This window comes from Trachypithecus francoisi, unplaced genomic scaffold (genome assembly GCF_009764315.1).
Source record: "Trachypithecus francoisi isolate TF-2019V2 unplaced genomic scaffold, Tfra_2.0 Lachesis_group11, whole genome shotgun sequence".
Lineage (NCBI taxonomy): Eukaryota > Metazoa > Chordata > Mammalia > Primates > Cercopithecidae > Trachypithecus > Trachypithecus francoisi.
The window spans coordinates 125,898,802-125,921,176 of NW_022681456.1; the positions used below are offsets into that span (position 1 = coordinate 125,898,802).

At 49.0% G+C, this 22,375-nt stretch overlaps 1 protein-coding gene across 1 annotated transcript in view; it reads left to right on the plus strand.

The window, feature by feature from the left end:
* Positions 1-22,375, plus strand: part of VWF (von Willebrand factor) — a 176,814-nt gene that overhangs the window by 76,160 nt on the left and 78,279 nt on the right. Inside the window, exons 18-24 of the mRNA XM_033223122.1 lie at positions 665-825; positions 9,271-9,374; positions 10,941-11,079; positions 13,648-13,782; positions 15,733-15,879; positions 21,765-21,905; positions 22,117-22,230. Of these exons, the coding sequence (XP_033079013.1) occupies positions 665-825; positions 9,271-9,374; positions 10,941-11,079; positions 13,648-13,782; positions 15,733-15,879; positions 21,765-21,905; positions 22,117-22,230 (941 nt within the window). The remainder of the gene's footprint in view (positions 1-664; positions 826-9,270; positions 9,375-10,940; positions 11,080-13,647; positions 13,783-15,732; positions 15,880-21,764; positions 21,906-22,116; positions 22,231-22,375) is intronic.

Below are 22,375 nucleotides of genomic sequence, written 5' to 3' on the forward strand. Positions count from 1 at the left end.
TCATGGAACATGCGTTCTAGTGGGCCCAGTGGCCTGGGGAGGACAGTGAGCAAATAGGTGAGATGTGTAGTATATCAGGTGGTGAGAAAACAGATACAGGATATCAGAGGGGAAACAGCAGGGAAGGGAGGTTGGAGTGTCAGGGGATGGAGTGTTGCAAGGGTTGCAAATTCACATGGAGTGGCTGGGCAAGGGCCGATGCCCACGGAGGCCTGTTTTAAAGCCATTGTGGTCAAATGGCCTTCTCTCCCCACATGAGTTGTAACCATTTAGGAATGATTCTGTTAGGTCCCATTAAAACTCCTTTTTAGCACCCACACTCGGGTCTACTCAAGTCTGGGTTTGGAAATTTCTGCAGTGCATCCTGATTCAATGTAACCTGCTATACAGCAAGGTTAAGGGTGAAGACAAATATGGGACATCAGATGAGAGCTGGGGTCTGAAGAGCTGCCACCAGTGTAAGCCAGAGATAGAAGCCCAGGTGAGCAGGTGCCCTCCCAGTCCCACACAGGGAACCTGGCTCAGTCAGCAGCTGGTCCCTGCACGTGAGCGACTCTTGAGTCTCTTGAATGTAGTCACAGCCTCTAGGGGACCAAAGGACAGTGTGGAAGATAGGTCCATTCTCTGTTTCACTAATCATCTCTTTGCTTTTCCTACCTTCAAGGCAAAAGGAGCCTATCCTGTCGGCCCCCCATGGTCAAGCTGGTGTGTCCCGCTGACAACCCGCATGCTGAAGGGCTCGAGTGTGCCAAGACGTGCCAGAACTACGACCTGGAGTGCATGAGCGTGGGCTGTGTCTCTGGCTGCCTCTGCCCCCCGGGCATGGTGAGTCACCAGGCACAGAGCTGGCACCTGCCCTTCAGTTTTCCTGTAGGCAGGGATGAGTGAGGGGGCTGTGGAGCCAGAGAGAGGAAGACAGAAGGGCTCCACAAGGATGGTAATGGAGGTAGTGCTGGTAATGGGGTGTGGAGAAGGGGAGGCTCTTCTGTGGCAGAGTCAGCTGCCGAAGTCAGGGAGGGAGTTGTTACGAAAGTGCCTGGAGTTGGTCCTCACGGGATCTGACAATATGTAAGAACTTAGCTTACAGGAGTGCCATAGGAAGCAAAGAATTTCCAGAAAATACTTACAAGTAAAAACAAGCATTCCCACTACAATTTTCCCAGGGGCTGCCTTCCATGCTCTGAAAATGGAGAGACATATGTATTTGCATATCATTGATGTATATGCATATAACTTACTATTTCAAAAAAAAGACGTTGATGTCCCTGCTGTGTCACTAGCAAACCATGGGCCCAACAAGTCTCTTCCCCACAGTGAGCGTTGTTTTCCTCATCTGTAATGTGGGTCGTGAGGTCTTGGCCAGCTCTTCACATTCCATGACTCTGGTGGCTGAAACAGGCATGGAGGCCATGCATCTAAGACCGGGCTGGTTTGCGACTTCTGGCTCCTATGTGGATGTTCTGCTGCTGATGGCAATGATCTGAGCATGCCTACTTCTCCTTATCTCCCTCCCAAGTCTAATCTTAGCCAGTATAGTATTAAATAGATGACGCATACACCCTGAAGGGTGCAACTTCCAGATGTTTCTCTTTCAAAATGCATCCTGTCTTCTTGTTTTTCCCCGACTTCAATTCCTTATACCCAACGTGAATGGTGAGGGGTTGGGGCAGGGGCTGTAGAGGCCAGAATGGGAGAGGGTGGCTCTCAAATGGCTGTAGAGGGGACTTAGTGATGCCCAGGACTCCACTTGAGGGGCAGTGTGCTGGACTGTGGGACCTGTCGATATTCTGTAGAGGGAACGTGGACTCAATTACCAGTGTGTCTCAGGAAGGCTGGGATTGCCATGTGTGAAGGACAGATGCTTGTTTTTCTACTTACCCTTCAACTTTTTGTTCTCTCAAACAGAGAGACTAACTCTTGTTAATTCTCCCCTCCTGTGTGTTAACCTCTGAGGGTTTTGTAACTGTAAAGACAGTTTACAAACCCTGTAATTTGTAAAGACAGTTTACAAATCTCTCTGGTGAGGAGAGCCTAGTGATTGGCCAGTGAGCACCTTCGAACTGGAAGGGCTGTTTGGTGCCTCAGCAGAAGGTGGATATTACGAAGGGTCGCTAAGGAGGGGAATCTCAGACCTGGGTAGGAACAAAAGATAGGAGAAGGCAGGGGAATCTTCCTTCTTGCTCTTCTTTATTCCTGGGGCCTCATGTATAGAAAGTCTCAGAGCTTTGGTGTGGGCAAGGCATAGATCATTGTCTCTTCATCATACTCAGCAGGAAAAGGAATCACTCAGAGGACTGTGTCAGCATCGGATACGCTTTGAAAAGAAACTTTCTTGTCATGAAGGAAAAAATACAGATAGCCTTAAATTTTAATAACCACAATAATTACATTATGACCCCAGATCCCAAGAGGACAGTGAGACTTCAGATACAGGCTGTGGCTGTCCTGTTAGGTGCTTGTTGGCATTCCTGAAGCACTGGGCGTGCATTCTGAGGGCAGCACTTGGATACCTGTCACGTGATGAAGTGACTCGCACTTCAGCCACGGGCTTATAAACTTGCAAGTTCATATTGTAAGAGATTGGGTTATTTTCACAACTGCTTCATTACGATGCCGGCGAATGTGCAAATTATTGAGGCCAGATTCGAGAGAGCAGAGAAGTCCATGTAATTTATTAAGTGTGCGCAGCATGCTGGCTGCAGCACGGGACCCGTGTTCTTGGCCATAACACAAAGAAAATGGGGCTGGGCCTGGAAACACCCTGTTTGGGCCCATCTGATGGTGCAGACATTATCCCTCGGGGTGTAACTCTGTCCAGTCTGTCCCATGTGAAGGGGCAGGGTTGTGGGATGTCACTAAGGGCTTGAGGAAGGGGTCATGGATTCTGCATTCTTCTGAGGACTTGAAAGGGGAAAAGGAGGTGGCTTTTTCCTGGGGACAGGATCTACAGAGAGCAGAAAGAGCACCGAGCAGGAATGGGGTGCAGAGGGCAGACCCGTGAGGCCAGTCTTCCCTGCTTTCCGAGTCCATGCTCTTGCAGTCGTTCAGTCTTTACCGGAAGCCCAGTCACCTCGTGTGTTATGTAGACCCCTAATTTCTGTTCTGCCTCCATCGTGCATGGCTGTGAGCCCGAAGGAGATGTGTGTGAAAGCACTTTAAAGCCAGAGAGTTCTGCAGAAGTGGAGGAATAGCTTTAATTGTTGTTTTTGTAACCAACCAAGACTGTCTCTGAGGCTGCATCCATCAGTTCTTCCTGCTGTCCGTAGGAGAGACCCGTAAAGGATGTTTTTTCTTAGATTTCCAATCTGGTGTGGACCCATGCTTTTGTAAATACAATAAAAATGAATTCTCATAAAAATAAAAAGCAATGACAAAAATAATATGATCCCACCCAATCAAAAAATGTCGGCCAGGCGCAGTGGCTCACACCTGTAATCCCAGCGCTTTGGGAGGCTGAGGCGGGCAGATCATGAGGTCAGGAGATCGAGACCATCCTGGTTAACACGGTGAAACCCGTCTCTACTAAAAATACAAAAAATTAGCTGGGCATGGTGGCGGGTGCCTGTAGTCCCAGCTGCTGGGGGGGCTGAGGCAGAAGAATGGTGTGAACCCGGGAGTCAGAGGTTGCAGTGAGCCGAGATTGCACCACTGCACTCTTGGCTGGGCGACAAGAGCTTTTTTTTTTTTTTTTTTTTTTTTTTTAAATTTTTTGAGATGGAGTCTCGCTCTGTCGCCCAGGCTGGAGTGTAGTGGCGTGGTCTCGGCTCACTGCAACCTCCACCTCCCAGGTTCAAGTGATTCTCCTGCCTCAGCCTCCCGAGTAGCTGGGACTATAGGCGCCCGCCATCACGCCCAGCTGATTTTTGTATTTTTAGTAGACATGGGGTTTCGCCCATGTTGGCCAGGCTGGTCTCGAACTCCTGACCTCAGGTGGTCTGCCTGCCTCTGTCTCCAAAAGTCCTGGGATTACAGGTGTGAGCCACCATGCCCCGACTTAAAAAAATGTTTTCTTTCCTTCTTTTCATGATCCCCAAATCTAGACTCTTACCTCCCACTTTTTATGACATACAACAGACATGACATGACTCTGCCACATTTCCCTAAGATTTTCTAAACACTCTCAGTTTCTGGGCTTACACCCTCACAGGTTGGCCCTGGCCCAGGGAATGCACTTTGAGCAGCCCTGTTCTCAGCCGAAGATTGTCTCTCCTCCTCTAAGGTGTCTCTGAGGGTCCACCGTACGCCCAGAAGCACCTGTTTGAAGATATTGGGGGACAGAGAAAGAGCCTCTCTCTTTCTGATTTGTCTTAGGCCTGGCACCTGCTTAGAGCAGAGGTTTTCTGGTTGACTCCGCAAGCTGCAGGCCCTGTCTGCTCTTGCCATCCGGCAAAGGTCTCCTGGCATGGGAATGAGGATGGGGGCCCCTTTGCTAAGTGGTCTGCACCATGGTAAATGAAGGGCAGAGAAGCCGCATGGAAATGGCATGGTATCGGAACCTCATACTTCTAGGTTTGAACCCCGGCTCCTGACATCTACTTAAGTGAGTGGCAAGTCACTTAACATCTTGGCGTCTTAATTTTCTTATCTGTAAAATTGGCTTACAGGCTGTTGGGTAGACTGGAGATGAGAGCAGCGAGCACATGGGAGGTGCTTAGTGAGTAGTGGTTTAATGACCACTACTACGGTAAGTTCATGGTGGGAAACCATGAATCCTATGAACAGAGATGCTGCAGGGAATTAGCACACACAGGAGCAACTTTTTAGATCCTAGTGTTCACTTTCTGAGACCCACTGGATTGATAAAATGAGGGAGTTGTACTAGAAGGTCTCCCAGGTATTTTTCTCTAGTTCAGAAAATCTTGGAGTGATGCTTGCCTGAAGCGTCCATCTCTTTAAGTTAGAATATTCCCTGCTCCCACCACCAGGTGACGGCAAAGCACAACCCACTGCCCTGCTCACCGTTCCTGAGTCCGGCCACGGGGTAACTCCAGGAGCATCATAGAGGGCGGAGTAGAAGAAACCCTGAGGCCCCATTATGTCAGCCCTTTTTATCCCATGGGAGGAGACTGAGGACAGAAAGGGAACAGAGCCGGGTCAAGGCTTCATAGTTGTATAGTGGAAATTCTGGTCTCCTGACTCTGAGACCAGGACTCCTCCAATCTGAAACGCTTAGGCCTCTGTCTGGGAGATGCTGACTTACCCTTTGAACCCTAGCAGCTATGTCTCCCAAACGGCTGGTGTTGGGAGTCTCTTGGCGGCGAGAAGTGTGTTTACGTGCCTGATCCCAGGATGCCCACTTCCCTTACTGGCCCCATATGAAGACTGAAGGAGTTGGGCACCGCTTCTTAAACTTCAGAGCTTGGGTTCAAGGGCCCATCCAGAGGCGGCCCCACATGTGGGCATTGTACATTCTAAAAGGTCCCAGGAAGGGCCTGTTTCAGAAATATCTCCTGCATGGTCCACGATTGGTCACTCAGTCGGGCTTACTGAAATAAAATAAGCAAACATTCATTTTGGTTAACAAGCGAGAGGTTGAAAGAAAAGTGGAACCTCATAAGTCCTCATAGGAAGAGTCACCACGCTCAGCAGGAGTTATTCCATCAGATCACTCTCCTCCTCGCAGACTTGTGGCTGAGTTCCGCTGCTGTGGCCTGAAAGTACTGATGGGGTAGGAGAATGAACGAAGGGCAGTTGGAAGGTAAACAAGATTTTGGAGAGTGGGTCACAATGGTGTTCATGTATGGAGAGTTTGGGGACAATGGGGCCTTTTCAGAGAAAGGTAACAAGACCAGTTTTTTTTTTTTTTTTTTTGAGGCGGAGTCTCGCTCTGTCGCCCGGACTGGAGTGCAGTGGCCGGATCTCAGCTCACTGCAAGCTCCGCCTCCCGGGTTTACGCCATTCTCCTGCCTCAGCCTCCCGAGTAGCTGGGACTACAGGCGCCCGCCACCTCGCCCGGCTAGTTTTTGTATTTTTAGTAGAGACGGGGTTTCACCGTGTTAGCCAGGATGGTCTCGATCTCCTGACCTCGTGATCCGCCCGTCTCGGCCTCCCAAAGTGCTGGGATTACAGGCTTGAGCCACCGCGCCCGGCCAACAAGACCAGTTTTTTCCCACTTTATAATTTTTCTTGACGCGGACCAACACGTAGGACCACATTCTCAGCCTGAGCCCTTCTGACTGAAGAGGTCATGAGTTGGTGAATAATGGGATGGGTATTTCTGCCAGGCTTTCTTCTGAAGTCTTCAGGGGACATTCATAGACTTTAACTTAGTAGCCTTCTGATGTCCCAAAGGGCAGACACTAGACGGAGATGGTTCTCTTCATTTTCACTGTGAGGTTTAAGGGACTTGTCACAAACCTCGGTCAGGGACTACTGCGCTGGCCTGTCCTGCTTCTCTGCACAGTTCCCTGTGGGCCCCGTCCATCCCCTAAATCACCCCTTTATTTCCACACCTGTCCACCTCCGTGAATTTCCACCTCCCTGAATGTCTTTGCTGCTTTGGGATTCTCTGGGTGTGTTTAGCTGGGCTATTGTTACCTGCTCTTCTCTCCCAAGTCACAAAGCCTCATGCTGTGGCCTGGAAACTCTTTCTTCTCCTTGAAGGTTATATTTTATCTCCTCTCCAGCTCTCTTAGGACCTAACTCCACACCACCGTGGCCTTCATAGCAGTCCTTACTTAATAATCAAGGTCCTATTATAATATTGTTGTCCGTGAATTAATAACCTCTTGTCGCTAACACGAGTCAGGGCAGAGAGCAGCCACGTGGTTTGCAGTGGGTGCTCAGAAGGAGGAGGTAGTGTCGGCTGCAGTCATGGCATTTTATCTCACACCCGAGCTGGGACTGGAGTGTTCTGTCCGCTAGAGGAGGGCTGGGCTTCCATAGACCCACAGCTGGGTGATAGGGACTCCCTGGGCCATGAATGCATTGTGGGTTTTCCCATGGGTTGAATATCATGGTGAATGCAGCATGCAGACCAAGCGGCCCGGGAGCCCCCAGCCAGACCTGTCCACGGATTAGGGGCAACACGTGCTGAGGTGAGGGGAGCCTGGCTCTGTTTCCCGGAGTCCATCCCTGCACTTCTGTCCCACGTGGTATTTGCTACAAGGAGGCGTGTTACCTGGTTTCCATTGACTGTAAGGTCCCTGTGGGATGCCTCAGTCATTCTTGTAGCAGCCACTAGGTGGCGGGCCTCAGGCTTGTCAGAGCTGACCCAGGATGGGGGCGATGTGGAAATTAACCCTAATTGTGACAGAGGCTTTGAAGGCTCTGCTAGAGAGTTTTTCAGTCCCTCCCAGATCCTGCCAAGGTGCCATCTTCCCTACTGGGCGTCTGAGCTCATGCCCTCCCAAGAACAGTGGTTCCAGGAGGTACGAGCTACCAAGAGTGGGGTCAACCTGCATCGTCTTCTCTGCCCTGTCATTCTGCCTCATCAGCTGGGGTCCAGGGATTCGGGGACACCTCCAGAGGCTGGGCGAAGGTAGCATTCGGTAGTGGAGGATTCTTCCTATTTCCCTACCCCTTCCCCAACACACACACACACACACACACACACACACAGGGCGCTCACATACGATTCTAGCCTGGGTCCTTGAAAGCCCTTTGTTCAGCCTAAGATTGCCCTGTTCCTAGGGATTTGTCTAGCTCCAGGCCTGGGAGCTCCAGCTTGTCTGGGGAGGGAGTGGGTTGCATGGAGCTGGAGCTGTCCAGACCAGGAGCTTCTCGCCCTGCAGGTAGCTCTGGAGCCAAGGTGCGACAGTCTTTCACCTGGGGGTGACCAGGGCCTCTTTGAGAGCCCCCAAGCCTAAGCCACACCAGGGCAGGCATCCAGGGCTGCCCTCTGGAGTCGGGACAGAAGCCTGTCTGCATGTTGAGCTTAGAGTGGGTTTGGCCAACTCTTCCTGAACCCACTGGGGCTGGTGGTTCTTTTTTTTTTTTTAATTTTCTGAGACCGAGTCTCGCTCTGTTGCCCAGGCTGGAGTGCAGTGGTGCGATCTCAGCTCAATGCAAGCTCCGCCTCCCGGGTTCACGCCATTCTCCTGCCTCAGCCTCCCAAGTAGCTGGGACTACAGGCGCCTGCCACCACACCTGGCTAATTTTTTGTATTTTTTTAGTAGAGACGGGGTTTCACCGTGTTAGCCAGGATGGTCTGATCCTGACCTCGTGATCCGCCCGCCTTGGCCTTCCAAAGTGCTGGGATTACAGGTGTGAGCCATCGTGCCTGGCCTTTAGTTCTTTTTTTTTCCCCAGCCCCAACAGACTTGAGAAGTACAACATGCTCACGTAAGTAGTTTCCCGAGGCATGAGGATGGGGAAGTAAAGCATACCCCGTGGAGAGTGAACCGGAATACTGGAGACTGGGCAGGAGGGGGGCCTGTGGCTTGGACCAGCCCTCAGACTCTACTTCTGATCGAGTGCTACTTATGCCCAACATTCGACCCTCACCTCCAGAGTGTTAAGTACACATTAATTTTATTCAATATAGTGTTCATTTTCTTTAATTGTAAACATAATACATGCTCACTGAAGAACACTTGGAAAAAAAATCTTAAAACCGAAAAAGAAAATAAAATCCTCCCACTCCCTTATCCCAGCTCACCACCTGGAAGCAGATTCTGTATCTTCCTCTAGTCTTTTGTGAAATACATATAAATTTGGAACCATATGTATATACAGTTTTTCTTCCTATTTTAAAAATCAACAGTGTAAGTATTTCTCACTTCATTTAAGATTCTTCCAAAGGGCCATTGTAATAACACCATAGGATACCGGTGCCTGGCGATTCCTTAATGGATTTAGTCATTTTCCTATTAATTGTTTTCCAATTTTTTTTTTGCAATGATAAATCTCCATCAATCTTTGTCTATAATTCTGTTTCCCTTAGAGAAATCCTTTCCTTGGGATGGCTAGGTGTAAGAATATGTGCATTTCAAGGCCTCTGGACATGATTTTTTGAAGTACCTTTGCAAAAGTGTCCACGTTACAGTGCCCCAGCAGGGCATGAGAGGGCAGACTGCAGTCAGTGTCTTTAGTTGACAGGGAGGAGCCATGTAGATGGGAACCCATGTTTGCCAAGCCCCAGCCTGGGCGTAGGCTCCCTGTCCTGGCTTGGCCTGTAGTGGAAGCTGTCCCCTGGCCCAGTCCTGGTCCTGGTGCCGGTCCCAGTGCTGGGCCTAGGCTCAAGTCTCAGACAGTACTTCCCGGAGCGGGCTGGAGGAGGGCTCTAGATCAGTCACTGTGGCCCTGAAGACTTGGATTCTTTTCCCTTAGGTCCGGCATGAAAACAGATGTGTGGCCCTGGAAAGGTGTCCCTGCTTCCATCAGGGCAAGGAGTATGCCCCCGGAGAAGCAGTGAAGATTGACTGCAACACTTGGTGAGGCTCAGTGAGCGGCTGCCCCGGGGACCCAGGCCCTGTGGGTGGAGTGAGGGCGCACGTGGCCACAGGACCTTCCTTCCGCACTTGCCTCCAGCCCCCTGTGGGAACCCAGTTCCCCTCTGCCTTTCCTCTGTGCTTGTGTTTCTCCATCTGTAAAATGGGGAGAATCTTTCTCATCACCTGTGCCCGTCCTGCATAGACACTATTCAACAGGTTAGTACAGTATCCCTTATCCGAAGTGCTTGGGACCACAACTGTTTTGGATTTTGCATTATTTTGGACTTTGAAATATTTGCATATATATAATGAGGTGTCTTAGGAATGGGACCCAAGTCTAAACATGACATTTCTTTATGGTTCATATATACCTGATGCACATAGCCTGAGGGTAAGTTTATACAATATTTTAAATATGTATTTAATGTGTATTTAGTATTTTCACCGTTTGTGCATGAAACAAAGTTCTGTGTACATTGAACCATCAGAAAGTAAAGATGTCAACCTCTCAGCTACCAACATGGTGTCATGTTGGTGCTCAAAATTTTGGGTTTTGGAACATTTTGGACTTCAGATTTTTGGATTAGGAATGCTCAACTTATATTTCTGTTCTGAGAGATGGGCCCCACGGAAGACAGGGACCTCGCCCCACCAGTCATTGGGTTTGTGGCCAAGCTGCCAGTGGGTACGGAATCTGGAGGGTCCTTTCCTTGCAGGCCTTACACTGCCCATGAGCACAGCGTGAGTGAGCTTGCAACGGCATGGTTTGAGGCGAGGGTAGCTGGTTGCCTTCTCCTTTTTCCTTGGCCATCCTGCACATAACCCCTCACCCTGCTCATTTACCCTGCCTTTGACTCTGTGGCTGTGCACAGCCTTGGAAAGAGGCCTACTGGACAGAGGCAGAGAGGGCTGTCTCTTGGACTTGAGGTCTGAGCTTACCACCTCTGACGCACAAGTGGGCTTCTTGACGTCAGCTCTGGTTACAGGTGGTGGCAGGGTGGGACACGTGGCAGTGGGCAGATCACTATAGATTTTAACATGTAGCTACGTACGTGTTAACGTGTAGCTATGCGCACAGAGCCGCTCCTGGCAGAAGTGCATGCTTCATCCCTCGTTTCCAGACTCTGGGCTTTCCCACTATTGTGTCTTGCTTTTCCCGTTAGCCTCAGGCTTTCAACCTCAGTGTGTCTGTTTGACAGAGACCCTGCGGCTAATCTCAGGTAGATGTGGCTTCTAGGGTGAGGCTGAGCGAATTCATAACAGGAGGCCTAAAGAGCATCTGGGCCTCCTCCCTGGCAGCCTGACTCACTTTGGACAACCCCTTCCCTTCTTTGCCTCAGTTTCCCCCTTTTAGGGAGAGCAGCTAGGCTTCCCTGTGTCTCGCTGGGCCCCATGCTGGGCCTGTGAAGTCCACACTCCATGCTACAGGTCCTCATCTTCCTTGGGCTTCCTGGAGGGTTGGGAGGCACCCAGAGTATTCTGTGTTCCTTCATTGTCTCTATTGCCCAGATGGGCCCCTCAAACCCAAGGTGCCCAACTTGTCATCCCTGCCATGACTGTTCCTAGTGTCTGTCGGGACCGGAAGTGGAACTGCACAGACCACGTGTGTGACGCCACGTGCTCCACGATTGGCATGGCCCACTACCTCACCTTCGACGGGCTCAAATACATGTTCCCCGGGGAGTGCCAGTACGTTCTGGTGCAGGTGAGAGGTGGGGAGATGGGGAGAGGGTGCTGTCTCTTTCTAGGAGGGGTGTGTGGTGTGCCTCAGCTTGGGTTCTGTGGGCCTGTCTGCAGAAACGACTCTGGGTCTGGTTTCTACTGGAGTATTTTCCAGTCCTTCACAGAGGTGCCTGAAGCGGTAGGGGATTTGAAGCTCAAAGTGGTTGTCCATTTTCCCTCTGCTCACCTGGGGACTTATAAAACGAAACAAGCTTGTTTGTTGTTGAGGATTGGTGTGGGAGAGAGGCTACTGCCAGTCCACGTTAGCACAGATGTGGAATTAGAAAAAGGCATCTGTTCCTTCTGGCAGACACAGCCTCAGTCAGGGTGCATAGCTGAGGGAGTGGGTTGGGCTGGGATTTCAGTCCCGCTGAGCCTCCCTTCCAGCACCCTGGGCAGTGCACAGTCTGCACGTGTTGTGCAGTGGCCCCAGACAGGAGGATGGTTGAAACGACCCCTGGAGTTTGCTTCCCATGGTATGGCCTTGTGGAATTCTCTGCCGTTTTAATTTCTAACTTGGTGGAATTCAGAATGGGAGGAGTGGGAGTGTAGGACACGGGAAAGTCATCCTGTCCAGCTGGTGAGAACGAGTCCAGGAGTCCTCACCGGTGAGTGTGGGCAACAGCCCCTCCGCCTCCCACTCCCCACTGCATGGATTCTTGTAAGTTTCTCTTGCTGGTTGATGTCAACTGTGTAAGCAAGGAAGTATGAGTGCTTTTCTCCCCAGAGCCGAGGCGCTGTACTCCGTGAAGCTTTAAACAAATATGGTCCCACTGTCTCCATTCCCAGGAGGAGGAGGGAGTGGGGGCTTGGTGTGGTCTGAATGGAAGACCACAAACCCATAGGAGCCCCAGCCCCAGAGGCTGAGTTGCAGGAGCTGGTGAGTCAGGCAGCGTGGGTGACTATGGACCGATCTCCCATGTAGAGCATGCTGGGCCTGGGGCGGAGCCAGCAGTAGCCTCCGCAGTCCCCACCTCACACCTGGGCTGGCCCAGAGAGGCAGGCTATGTGCTGGCGTCACAGGGCATGCAGACCAGGCAAGGAACCTGTGAGCCGGGCGGTATGCGCCCCTCTAGAGCTTTCCCAGAGGGTTCTATGTGGAAGTTTCCCAGCCTCAGCAGCAAAAGCCAAGGCGGCACCAGCTTTGCAGAACAACTACCCAGCCCATTTCAAATCTGAACATCCAGGAAAAAATGAATTCAGTGCAGCAAGGACCAGACAGCCAGTCAGCATCTACCGCTCCCAGCCCTTCCCTGTCCAGGCCAGCTTTCCCAACTGGACCAGTTGTAAAGATTCCCCTCCAAACGGTGCCCTGTGTGTGCGGCTTTTTTCCTTTCCCACATTGGGTTCTGTTGTCTTCTGCTGCGTTGTCCTGGGGCCCCTCCCCTTTCTGCTGTCCTCCTTTGGGGAGTAGCATCAAGACCTAACTCCCTGTCTTTCAGAAATCTCAGCCGATGATAAGAACAAATAAAGCACTTTTTCTTCTTTTAGCCTTCGCCATGCATCAACCTAACACAAAGCCATTTAACCTAACACTCCCATTAAGTTGAATGGAATCTTACAGAGGTCAGATTGTGTGTGTTGTATGGACACGTATATATATATGTGTGCATGTGTGTATGCATGAGCATGTGCGTGTGTATGGCTACGTGTGTGGGTGTATGTGTGTATGACTACATGGGCGTATGTGTGTGTGGGTGTGTGTGTCAGAAAGGTAAGTGGTTTGCTCAGTGTTGCCAGTAAGTGGCAGAATCAAGATTCACACCTTGTTTTTCTTTTTCCTTTTCTTCTTTTTTTTTTTTTTTGAGATGGAGTCTTGCTCTGTCGCCAGGCTGGAGTACAGTGGCGTGATATCGGCTCACCGCAGCCTCTGCCTCCTGGGTTCAAGGGACACACTTTGTTTTTCTCAGTTGAACGTTTTATCTTTTTTTTCATTGTACCACAATAGTAGCCACCATGGGAGAGAGATTTGCCAGGAATGTATCCCCTTTTGCTTAATTTTCTATGCAGTTGACCAGCAAGGACCGGAACTCCCTTATCGTCTCCACTCATCTCGACCTGGCAGTTCAGGACCCGTGGAGCTGTGTCAAACCGTATTTGGTTCCGTTTCTGGGCCAGCAGTTCAGAGGGATTCAGCCAGAATTTAGAGCCACAAAGTGTCCTGTGGTCACACTGTCCCAGCTACCTGGGTGGGACTCTAGGCAAGGGCTCCAGAGGGACTCTGATGGGCTCTAGGCAAGGCCTTTGAGCCTGATGCATCCATCAAAGCAGGCCACATGTCACCTTCCCTCCCTCCCCCGCCTTCACTCCCACCCCACTCACTGCAGGCACCTGGCTCATCTTTCATGGGCAAGGTTCACACACCTGAGGGCATTAACCTGGGCATATTCCCCTTCCCCCAGGTGCACACAGACACACATATGCACAGCCATGGACATGGCAAGATCCTGTGATACATACTCAAAGGCCTGCGATGAAGAGATGCCAATCTTGTGGTCTGGTGAGAGCCAGTGGGAATAATGGTCCTCTCGTGGCACTCCTCTTTCCCTAGGATTACTGCGGCAGTAACCCTGGGACCTTTCGGATCCTGGTGGGGAATGAGGGATGCAGCCACCCGTCAGTGAAATGCAAGAAACATGTCACCATCCTGGTGGAGGGAGGAGAGATTGAGCTGTTCGATGGGGAGGTAAGTCCGGCCTCATCTCCTCCACCCGCATGTCCTGCTTTGTGCTTCTGTCACTTAAGAGGAACATTTTCCAAGCATTCATTTAGAACTTGTGTGAATGGAATCATGCACAGCCATTAAAGGGGATGAGGCAGAGTTGTTGCAACTGACTGTGACGTATTATTTTATGAGAAGAACAAGTGGCAGAGCAATATTTTAGCGACAGTGCAGTGTGTGTGTGTGAAGGATGTGCACATGCATCTGCACAAACATGGGAAGAACCAGTGCTCACCTCTGGAGTAGGCTGGGGACTGGAGGGTAGCCGGGCTTTCTTTGTGTGTGTGTATGAAGTGATGTTATGGGATATGTTTCGTATGTTTTTCTGTTCTTTTCAGATAAACTTTTTTTTTGAAATGGTGTCTTGCTCTTTCATCCAGGCTGGAGTGCAATAGTGTGATCTCTCTTCTCACTGCAATCTCCACCTCCAGGGTTCAAGCGATTCTCCTGCATCAGCCTCCTTAGTAGCTGGGACTACAGGTGTACGCCACCGTGCCCGGCTAATTTCTTGTATTTTTAGTAGAGATGGGATTTCGCCATGTCGTCCAGGCTGGTCTCGAACTCCTGACCCCAGGTGATCTACCTGCCTTGGCCTCTCAAAGTGCTGGGATTACAGGTGTGAGCCACCGTGCCCGGCCAGATAAACATTTTTAAAGGAGCTCAAAAGAGAAGTAAACTGATTCAGTCCCCTGTGTACTAAGAGCTTAAGAAGTAGCTCTCAGAAGTGTACACAAGACTGTCTTAGGAGATCTTGTTTAAAATGTGGATCCTGGAGCTCCATCCTGAGATTCTGACTCAGTAGGTCTGGGTGGGGCCCAGGAACCTGTGTTTCAAGTTGCAGGTCATCCCCAGGCCACAGATTTGGATCAGCTGCTCTGACTACATGGAGTGCTATGGAGACCCAGGCTCTGGGCACAAACCTGTCCTGGTATATTCATTTTCTCCTGTGGCCTCAGCCTGCATCTCTGCCTTCTTCCCAATACCCACCATTGACATCAGGGGATAGGAGGTGAATTCTTCACCATTATGGAAGAAAACTACTTAGCAAGCATGATGTATTCACTGTGGGTCAGTAGTGTCAACTCCGTTTCAAAGGACAGCTCTATTTAGGGCAGAGTGATAGTGATGATGCTGAACAGATGTGCAGACATGTGAGGGATAGATTTGCACATGTGGTTAGCTCTGCACGTGATGTGTTACTAACAAGAAGACCTCTGCAAAGGGGTGATGGCGGTTCTCAGCCTCAGTCTCAGTCTGAAGAATTAGAGGGTCCATCATGCATGCTGAAATGGGCCTCGAGGGTGCAGCACTGGCAGGGATTGGGCCAAGTCAGAGGCTCAGGTCAGAGCCCTTCTCGAACCTGCAGTGTATGATTCCTGGCACTAGCACTGAGTGCCGCGTTTCCTTTTTCTTTAGCTCTGTCTCCTCCTGATGACAGTGGCTCTACGGAGGGGGAGGTGGTGGGATACAGGAAAGGTGAGAGTCTGCTGCTTATTTTTATAGAGGAATAGATTTTTAAACAGTCAACTAGAGATGCTTGAAATCATTGCCATGTTGAAAACCTGTCTAGGGGACCACTATATTTAATGACTAATTGTCAATAAAACACCTTTTGTGAAGCGATGGATGGTCTTCGGCTGATTGGTTTCATAGTACTTTAATTTCATAATCATGACTTTGCTGCTACCTCTGTTACCGTCTCTTGGTCATGGACGCCTGGAGAGTGGTGGTGGTGAGATGGCCACAGACATGTCCTGGCGTGGGGCTGGCCCTGCAGTGGCATGTGGGGTCATGGAGGGGTGGTGGTGCCTGCACTCGTGGGCACTGGAGACAGATGGGCGGGTGTGGAGTGGAGGGAGGATCTGGCTGTCAAGCCTACCGTTCATCCTCCTGTATGTCTTCGTCTTCCTCCAGGTGAACGTGAAGAGGCCCATGAAGGATGAGACTCACTTTGAGGTGGTGGAGTCTGGCCGGTACATCATTCTGCTGTTGGGCAAAGCCCTCTCTGTGGTCTGGGACCACCACCTGAGCATCTCCGTGGTCCTGAAGCAGACATACCAGGTCAGTGGCTTTTCTTGCTTCATCTTGTCAGGGACTTGGCCTTTGGAGCATTTTCTGCTCCCTGATTAGCAAACCATTGTCTCTCTCTCCTTTCTTGGGGGAAGGTGGTATTCAATTAGGACATGAGGAAGTCATTATTTCTTTCTCTTGCCTGATTGCCCTGGCCAGAACTTCCAACACTATGTTGAATAGGAGTGGTGAGAGAGGGCATTCCTGTCTTGTGCCAGTTTTTAAGTGGAATGCTTCCAGTTTTTGCCCATTCAGTATGATATTGTCTGTGGGTCTGTCATAAATAGCTCTTACTATTTTGAGATATGTTCCATCAATACCTGGTTTATTAAGAGTTTTTAGCATGAAGGGCTGTTGAATTTTGTCGAAGGCCTTTTCTGCATCTATTGAGAGAATAATGTGGTTTTTGTCGTTGGTTGTGTTTATGTGATGGATTACGTTTATTGATTTGCGTATGTTGAACCAGCCTTGCATCCCAGGGATGAAGCTGACTTGATTGTGATGGATAAGCTTTTTGATGTGCTGCTGGACTCGGTTTGCCAGTGTTTACTGAGGATTTTCACATGGATGTTCTTCAGGGATATTGGTTTAAAATTCTCTTTTTTTTGTTGTGTCTCTGCCAGACTTTGGTATCAGGATCATGTTGGCCTCATAAATTGAGGATTCCCTCTTTTTCTATTGATTGGAATAGTTGCAGAAGGAGTGGTACCAGCTCCTCTTTGTACTTACCTTCTGGTAGAATTTGGCTGTGAATCCATTTGGTCCTGGACTTTTTTGGGTTGGTAGGCTATTACTGCCTGAATTTCAGAGCCTGCCATTGGTCTCTTCAGAGATTCAACTTCTTCCTGGTTTGGTCTTGGGAGAGTGTATGTGTCTGGGAATTTATCCATTTCTGATAGATTTTCCAGTTTATTTGCATAGAGGTGTTTATAGTATTCTCTGATGGTAGTTTGTATTTCTGTGGGGTCGGTGGTATTATCCCCTTTATCATTTTTTATTTAGTCTCTTTGATTCTTCTCTCTTCTTTATTAGTCTTGCTAGCAGTCTTATCAATTTTGTCGATCTTTTCAAAAAAGCAGCTCCTGGATTCATTGATTTTTTTTTTTTTTTTGAAGGTTTTTTTTTGTGTCTCTATCTCTTTCAGTTCTGCTCTGATCTTACTTATTTCTTGTCTTCTAGCTTTTGAACTTGTTTGTTCTTGCTTCTCTAGTTCTTTTCATTGTGATGTTAGGGTGTCAATTTTAGATCTTTCCTGCTTTCTCTTGTGGGCATTTAGTGCTATAAATTTCCCTCTACACACTGCTTTAAATGTATCCCAGAGGGTCTGGTACGTTGTATCTTTGTTCTCATTGGTTTCAAAGAACATCTTTGTATCTGCCTTCATTTCATTATTTATGCAGTAGTCATTCAGGAGCAAGTTGTTCAGTTCCCATGTAGTTGAGTGGTTTTGATTGAGTTACTTAGTCCTGAGTTCTAGTTTTTTGCACTGTGGTCTGAGAGACAGTTTGTTGTGATTTCTGTTCTTTTACATTTGCTGAGGAGTGCTTTACTTCTAATTATGTGGTCAATTTTAGAATAAGTATGATGTGCTGAGAAGAAAGTATATTCTGTTGATTTGGGGTGGAAAGTTCTGTAGATGTCTATTAGGTCCGCTTGTTGCAGAGTTGAGTTCAATTCCTGGATATCCTTTTTAATTTTCTGTCTTGTTGATCTGTCTAATATTGACAGTGGGGTGTTAAAGTCTCCCATTATTATTGTGTGGGAGTCTAAGTCTCTTTGTAAGTCTCTAAGGACTTGCTTTATGAATCTGAGTGCTTCTGTATTGGGTGCATATGTATTTAGGATAGTTAGCTCTTCTTGTTGAATTGATCCCTTTACCATTATGTAATGGCCTTCTTTGTCTGTTTTGATCTTTGTTGGTTTAAAGTCTGTTTTATCAGAGACTAGGATTGCAACCCCTGCTTTTCTTTTGCTTTCCATTTGCTTGGTAGATCTTCCTCCATCGCTTTGTTTTGAGTCTGTGTGTGTCTCTGCATGTGAGATGGGTCTCCTGAATACAGCAAACTGATGGGTCTTAACTCTATCCAATTTGCCAGTCTGTGTCTTTTAATTGGGGCATTTAGCCCATTTACTTTTTTTTTGAGATAGAGTCTTGCTCTGTCGCCCAGGCTGGAATCCAGTGGTGCCATCTCGACTCACTGCAAGCTCCGTCTCCCGGGCTCACGCCATTCTCCTGCCTCTGCCTCCCGAGTAGCTGGGACTACAGGCTCCCGCCACCATGCCCGGCTCATTTTTTTGTATTTTTAGTAGAGACGGGGTTTCACCGTGTTAGCCAGGATGGTTTCGATCTCCTGACCTCGTGATCCGCCCGCCTTGGCTTCTCAAAGTGCTGGAATTACAGGCGTGAGCCACCACACCTGGCTAGCCCATTTACAGTTAAGGTTAATATTGTTATATGTGAATTTGATCCTGTCGTTATGATGCTCGCTGGTTATTTTGCCCATTAACTGATGCAGTTTCTTTTTTTTTTCCGAGACGGAGTCTGGCTCTGTCGCCCAGGCTGGAGTGCAGTGGCCGGATCTCAGCTCACTGCAAGCTCCGCCTCCCGGGTTCACGCCATTCTCCTGCCTCAGCCTCCCGAGTAGCTGGGACTACAGGCGCCCGCCACCTCGCCCGGCTAGTTTTTTGTATTTTTTAGTAGAGACGGGGTTTCACAGTGTTAGCCAGGATGGTCTCGATCTCCTGACCTCGTGATCCGCCCACCTCGGCCTCCCAAAGTGCTGGGATTACAGGCTTGAGCCACCACGCCCGGCCAACTGATGCAGTTTCTTTGTAGCATCGATGGCCTTTACAATTTGCCATGTTTTTGCAGTGGCTGGTACCGGTTGTTTCTTTGCATGTTTAGTGCTTCCTTCAGCACGTCTTGTAGGGCAGGCCTGGTGGTGACAAAATCTCTCAGCATTTGTTTGTCTGTAAAGGATTTTATTTCTCTTTCACTTATGAAGTTTAGTTTGGCTGTATATGAAATTCTGGGTTGAAAATTCTTTTCTTTAAGAACGTTGAATATTGGCCCCCACTCTCTTCTGGCTTGTAGGGTTTCTGCCAAGAGATCTGCTGTTAGTCTCTTGGGCTTCCCTTTGTGGGTAACTTGACCTTTCTCTCTGGCTGCCCTTAACGCTTTTTCCTTCATTTCAACCTGGTGAATCTGACAATTATATGTCTTGGGGTTGCTCTTTTCAAGGAGTATCTTTGTGGTGGTCTCTGTATTTTCTGAATTTGAATGACAATATTAGATTTTCTTTAGGTTTCTTAACTTAAAGAGGCAAAGCAATCATGCTCAATATTATTATAACACTGCAGACTATTCTAGGATGTTGCCTTACCATTTAGCCGTGGGCTGGCATGTTTTGAGAGCTATTTGTAAAATTGCTAATAACCAACTTTTGAGAATGGTTCCACTGTTTAGGGTCCAACAGGTTGTTGGAACATGAATGATTCCTTTAAGTGCCATGTATGTGACAAGTGGCTCTGGCTACTCTGGCAGCTGGTTTAATTAGGCAGGAATGGCCTCCACAGCATCCCTGATAACGCTATCCATTTTCAGCTTGTACAAGCCAGTGAGGCAGCACTGCCCTCACTTCTCTATGGCAGCCCATCTCATTCCCATAAAGCATTAACAACTCATTCATTCATTTATTCAACATATACTAAGTTCCTGTATGTGTCAAACATTGTCCTAAGTGCTGTGGATACAACAGAGGAAAAGTCACGTGTGTGTGTGTGTGTATGTCTTCCATGTATTTGTTTTTTATTGCTGCTGTAACAAATCACCAAAAACTTGATAACTTAAAACAACACAAATTTATTATCGTATGGTTCTGGAGGTTGGAAAGCTAAAATTGGTGGGCAGGGCTGCATTCCTCCTAGAGGCTCTGAGAGAGATCCCTTTTCTTGCCTTTTTTACATTCTGGAGGCTGCCTGCATTCTTGGCTTGTGGCCCCATCCTCCATATTCAACGCTAGCAATGTAGCATCTTCCACTCTTTTTCTCCGTTTCTGCTTCTGTCTGTCACAGCACCTTTTGAACTACGACCCTCCTGCCTCCCTCTGATCAGACCCTGTGATGACATTCAGCCCACACGGATAATCCAGAATAAACTCTTCATCTCATACCCTGGTGCGGGTCATATTCTAGTGGGAATGTTACTATAGATAGTTTGGGCTGATGGGCCCTGTGAAGAGGGAATGTAAGAGCAGAGTCTTTGGGGAAGGGAGGGAATGAGTCATGCCAGTATCTGTGGGAGAGAGTTTAGGCAGACAGAACAGCACGTGCCGAGGTCCTAAGGTGGTAGGTGTCTGAAGCGGTTGTACAAGGCGGCCAGTGTGGCTGCAGAGGAGGGACTTGTGGGGAACAGTAGTTGATGAGGGCAGGGAGAGGTAGTAACCATACCATGGAGGCTTCTAGGCTATGTAAAGATTGTTGGCCTTTTGCTCAACAGTGAGAATATTCTTCTTCTATGTTTCCTGGTAACTTAAACCCCTTGTACCAAGCCGAATTCTGCTTATTGAAGCAAAATAAAATACATTTTTCTCTTTGTCTCAAAACCAGGGCTCTAAGTATGTTGTAAAAATGTAGCACCTTTTCTTCTCCAGGGCAAGTATTTTCAGTTTTTTCTGTAGTTTTTTTGTTTTATTATTATTTTTAGTTGACATTTAACTATGTATTTACTGGTGACAGTGTGATATTTCAGTATGTGTATACAGTGTAATGATCAAATCAGGGTAGTTAGTATATCAATTCCCTCAAACATTTACCATTTCTTTGTCTTGGGAACACTCAAAATCTGCTTTTCCAGGCACTTGAAAATGTACAATAAATTGGCTGGGCACGGTGGCTCACGCCTCTAATCCCAGCATTTTGGGAGGCCGAGGTGGGCGGATCACAAGGTCAGGAGATCAAGACCATCCTGGCTAACACGGTGAAACCCCATCTCTACTAAAAATACAAAAAATTAGCCAGGCGCAGTGGCGGGCGCCTGTGGTCCCAGCTACTCGGGAGGCTGAGGCAGGAGAATGGCATGAACCCGGGAGGCAGAGCTTGCAGTGAGCCGAGATTGCGCCATTGCACTCCAGCCTGGGCAACAGAGCGAGACTCTGTCTCAAAAAAAAGAAAAATACAATAAATATACAATAAATTGTTGAGACTTACAGTCACCCTGTGGTGCTACAGAACACTAGGACTTACCCTCCTCTTTCCATAGTGTTTACTTGTTTCTCACTCATTAGTAACTACTTTTTCAGAACTTGTTGCATGTTGCACTCCATGATGGGTGAACGTGGAGACAGGTGAGACATACCTTCCTGATTACATGTGTGATAGAGCAGAATTCTGCCCAGCCTGATCTGAACAGGCTGCATTTCTCCAGGCAAGGGGACTCACCTGCCCAGAGGCAGGCAGTTGTGTAACGTTCCGTCCTCAGACCCCTACACCTCCATTGGTGGAGAAGTGGAACTGGCTCCTCTCTCTGCTTCTGTGCTTGTCGGGGACAGTGACAGTTCCCACCAGTGATCTCGGGGCCAAGGCTGCCTGATTCCCACCTCAGCCCTTGGCTGACTGTGTGACCTGGGCATGTTGCCTCTCTTTGTTTCCGTAGCTTTAAATAAAATGGGACCAGCAAGGAAGCTCAGGAATACATCTTGGCAATGGCAAGTCTTTGCTGCTCACCTCGGGCCTCCTCTGAGTCTCTGTCCTGCTCCTCCTCCTCTTCCTTGAATGCCCTCTGCCTCCATTGCTGCCAGGAACGTACCCCTTTCCCCCGAGCCGGAGGGCCTGCCCCTGGGCTTGGTGGTGCTCATCCCCTCAACTTGTCTCTCAAGGAGAAAGTGTGTGGCCTGTGTGGGAATTTTGATGGCGTCCAGAACAATGACCTCACCAGCAGCAACCTTCAAGTGGAGGAAGACCCCGTGGAGTTTGGGAACTCCTGGAAAGTGAGCTCGCAGTGTGCTGACACCAGAAAAGTACGTCTGGGTCTCTGTGTGGACACAGCCCAAGAGCCTGCTTCCCGGAATGTCCCCCTGTCCCCGTTCTCATGGGGGCTGGAAGGGGCTTGTGGGTGGTATGAGCTTCAGGTGGCTGCAGGGTGAGGAGGAGGGTCTCTTGGATCCTTCTGGGCTCAGTAACCCCAGTCTGACCAGTTGACGGCTGGCCTGTCTCTTGCCTGGTTCCCAGGTACCTCTGGACTCATCCCCTGCCACCTGCCATAACAACCTCATGAAGCAGACGATGGTGGATTCCTCCTGTAGAATCCTTACCAGTGACGTCTTCCAGGACTGCAACAAGCTGGTGAGGACCTTGAGGGGAGTGGGAAGCGGATGGTCCCAAGGCTTGGCCCGGTGGTATGGACACTGAGCGTGACCTTCTAACATGGACACTACCCTGGTGTCTTGACATTATCTGCACCAAGACACCACTTCAGTTTTTTTCTTGG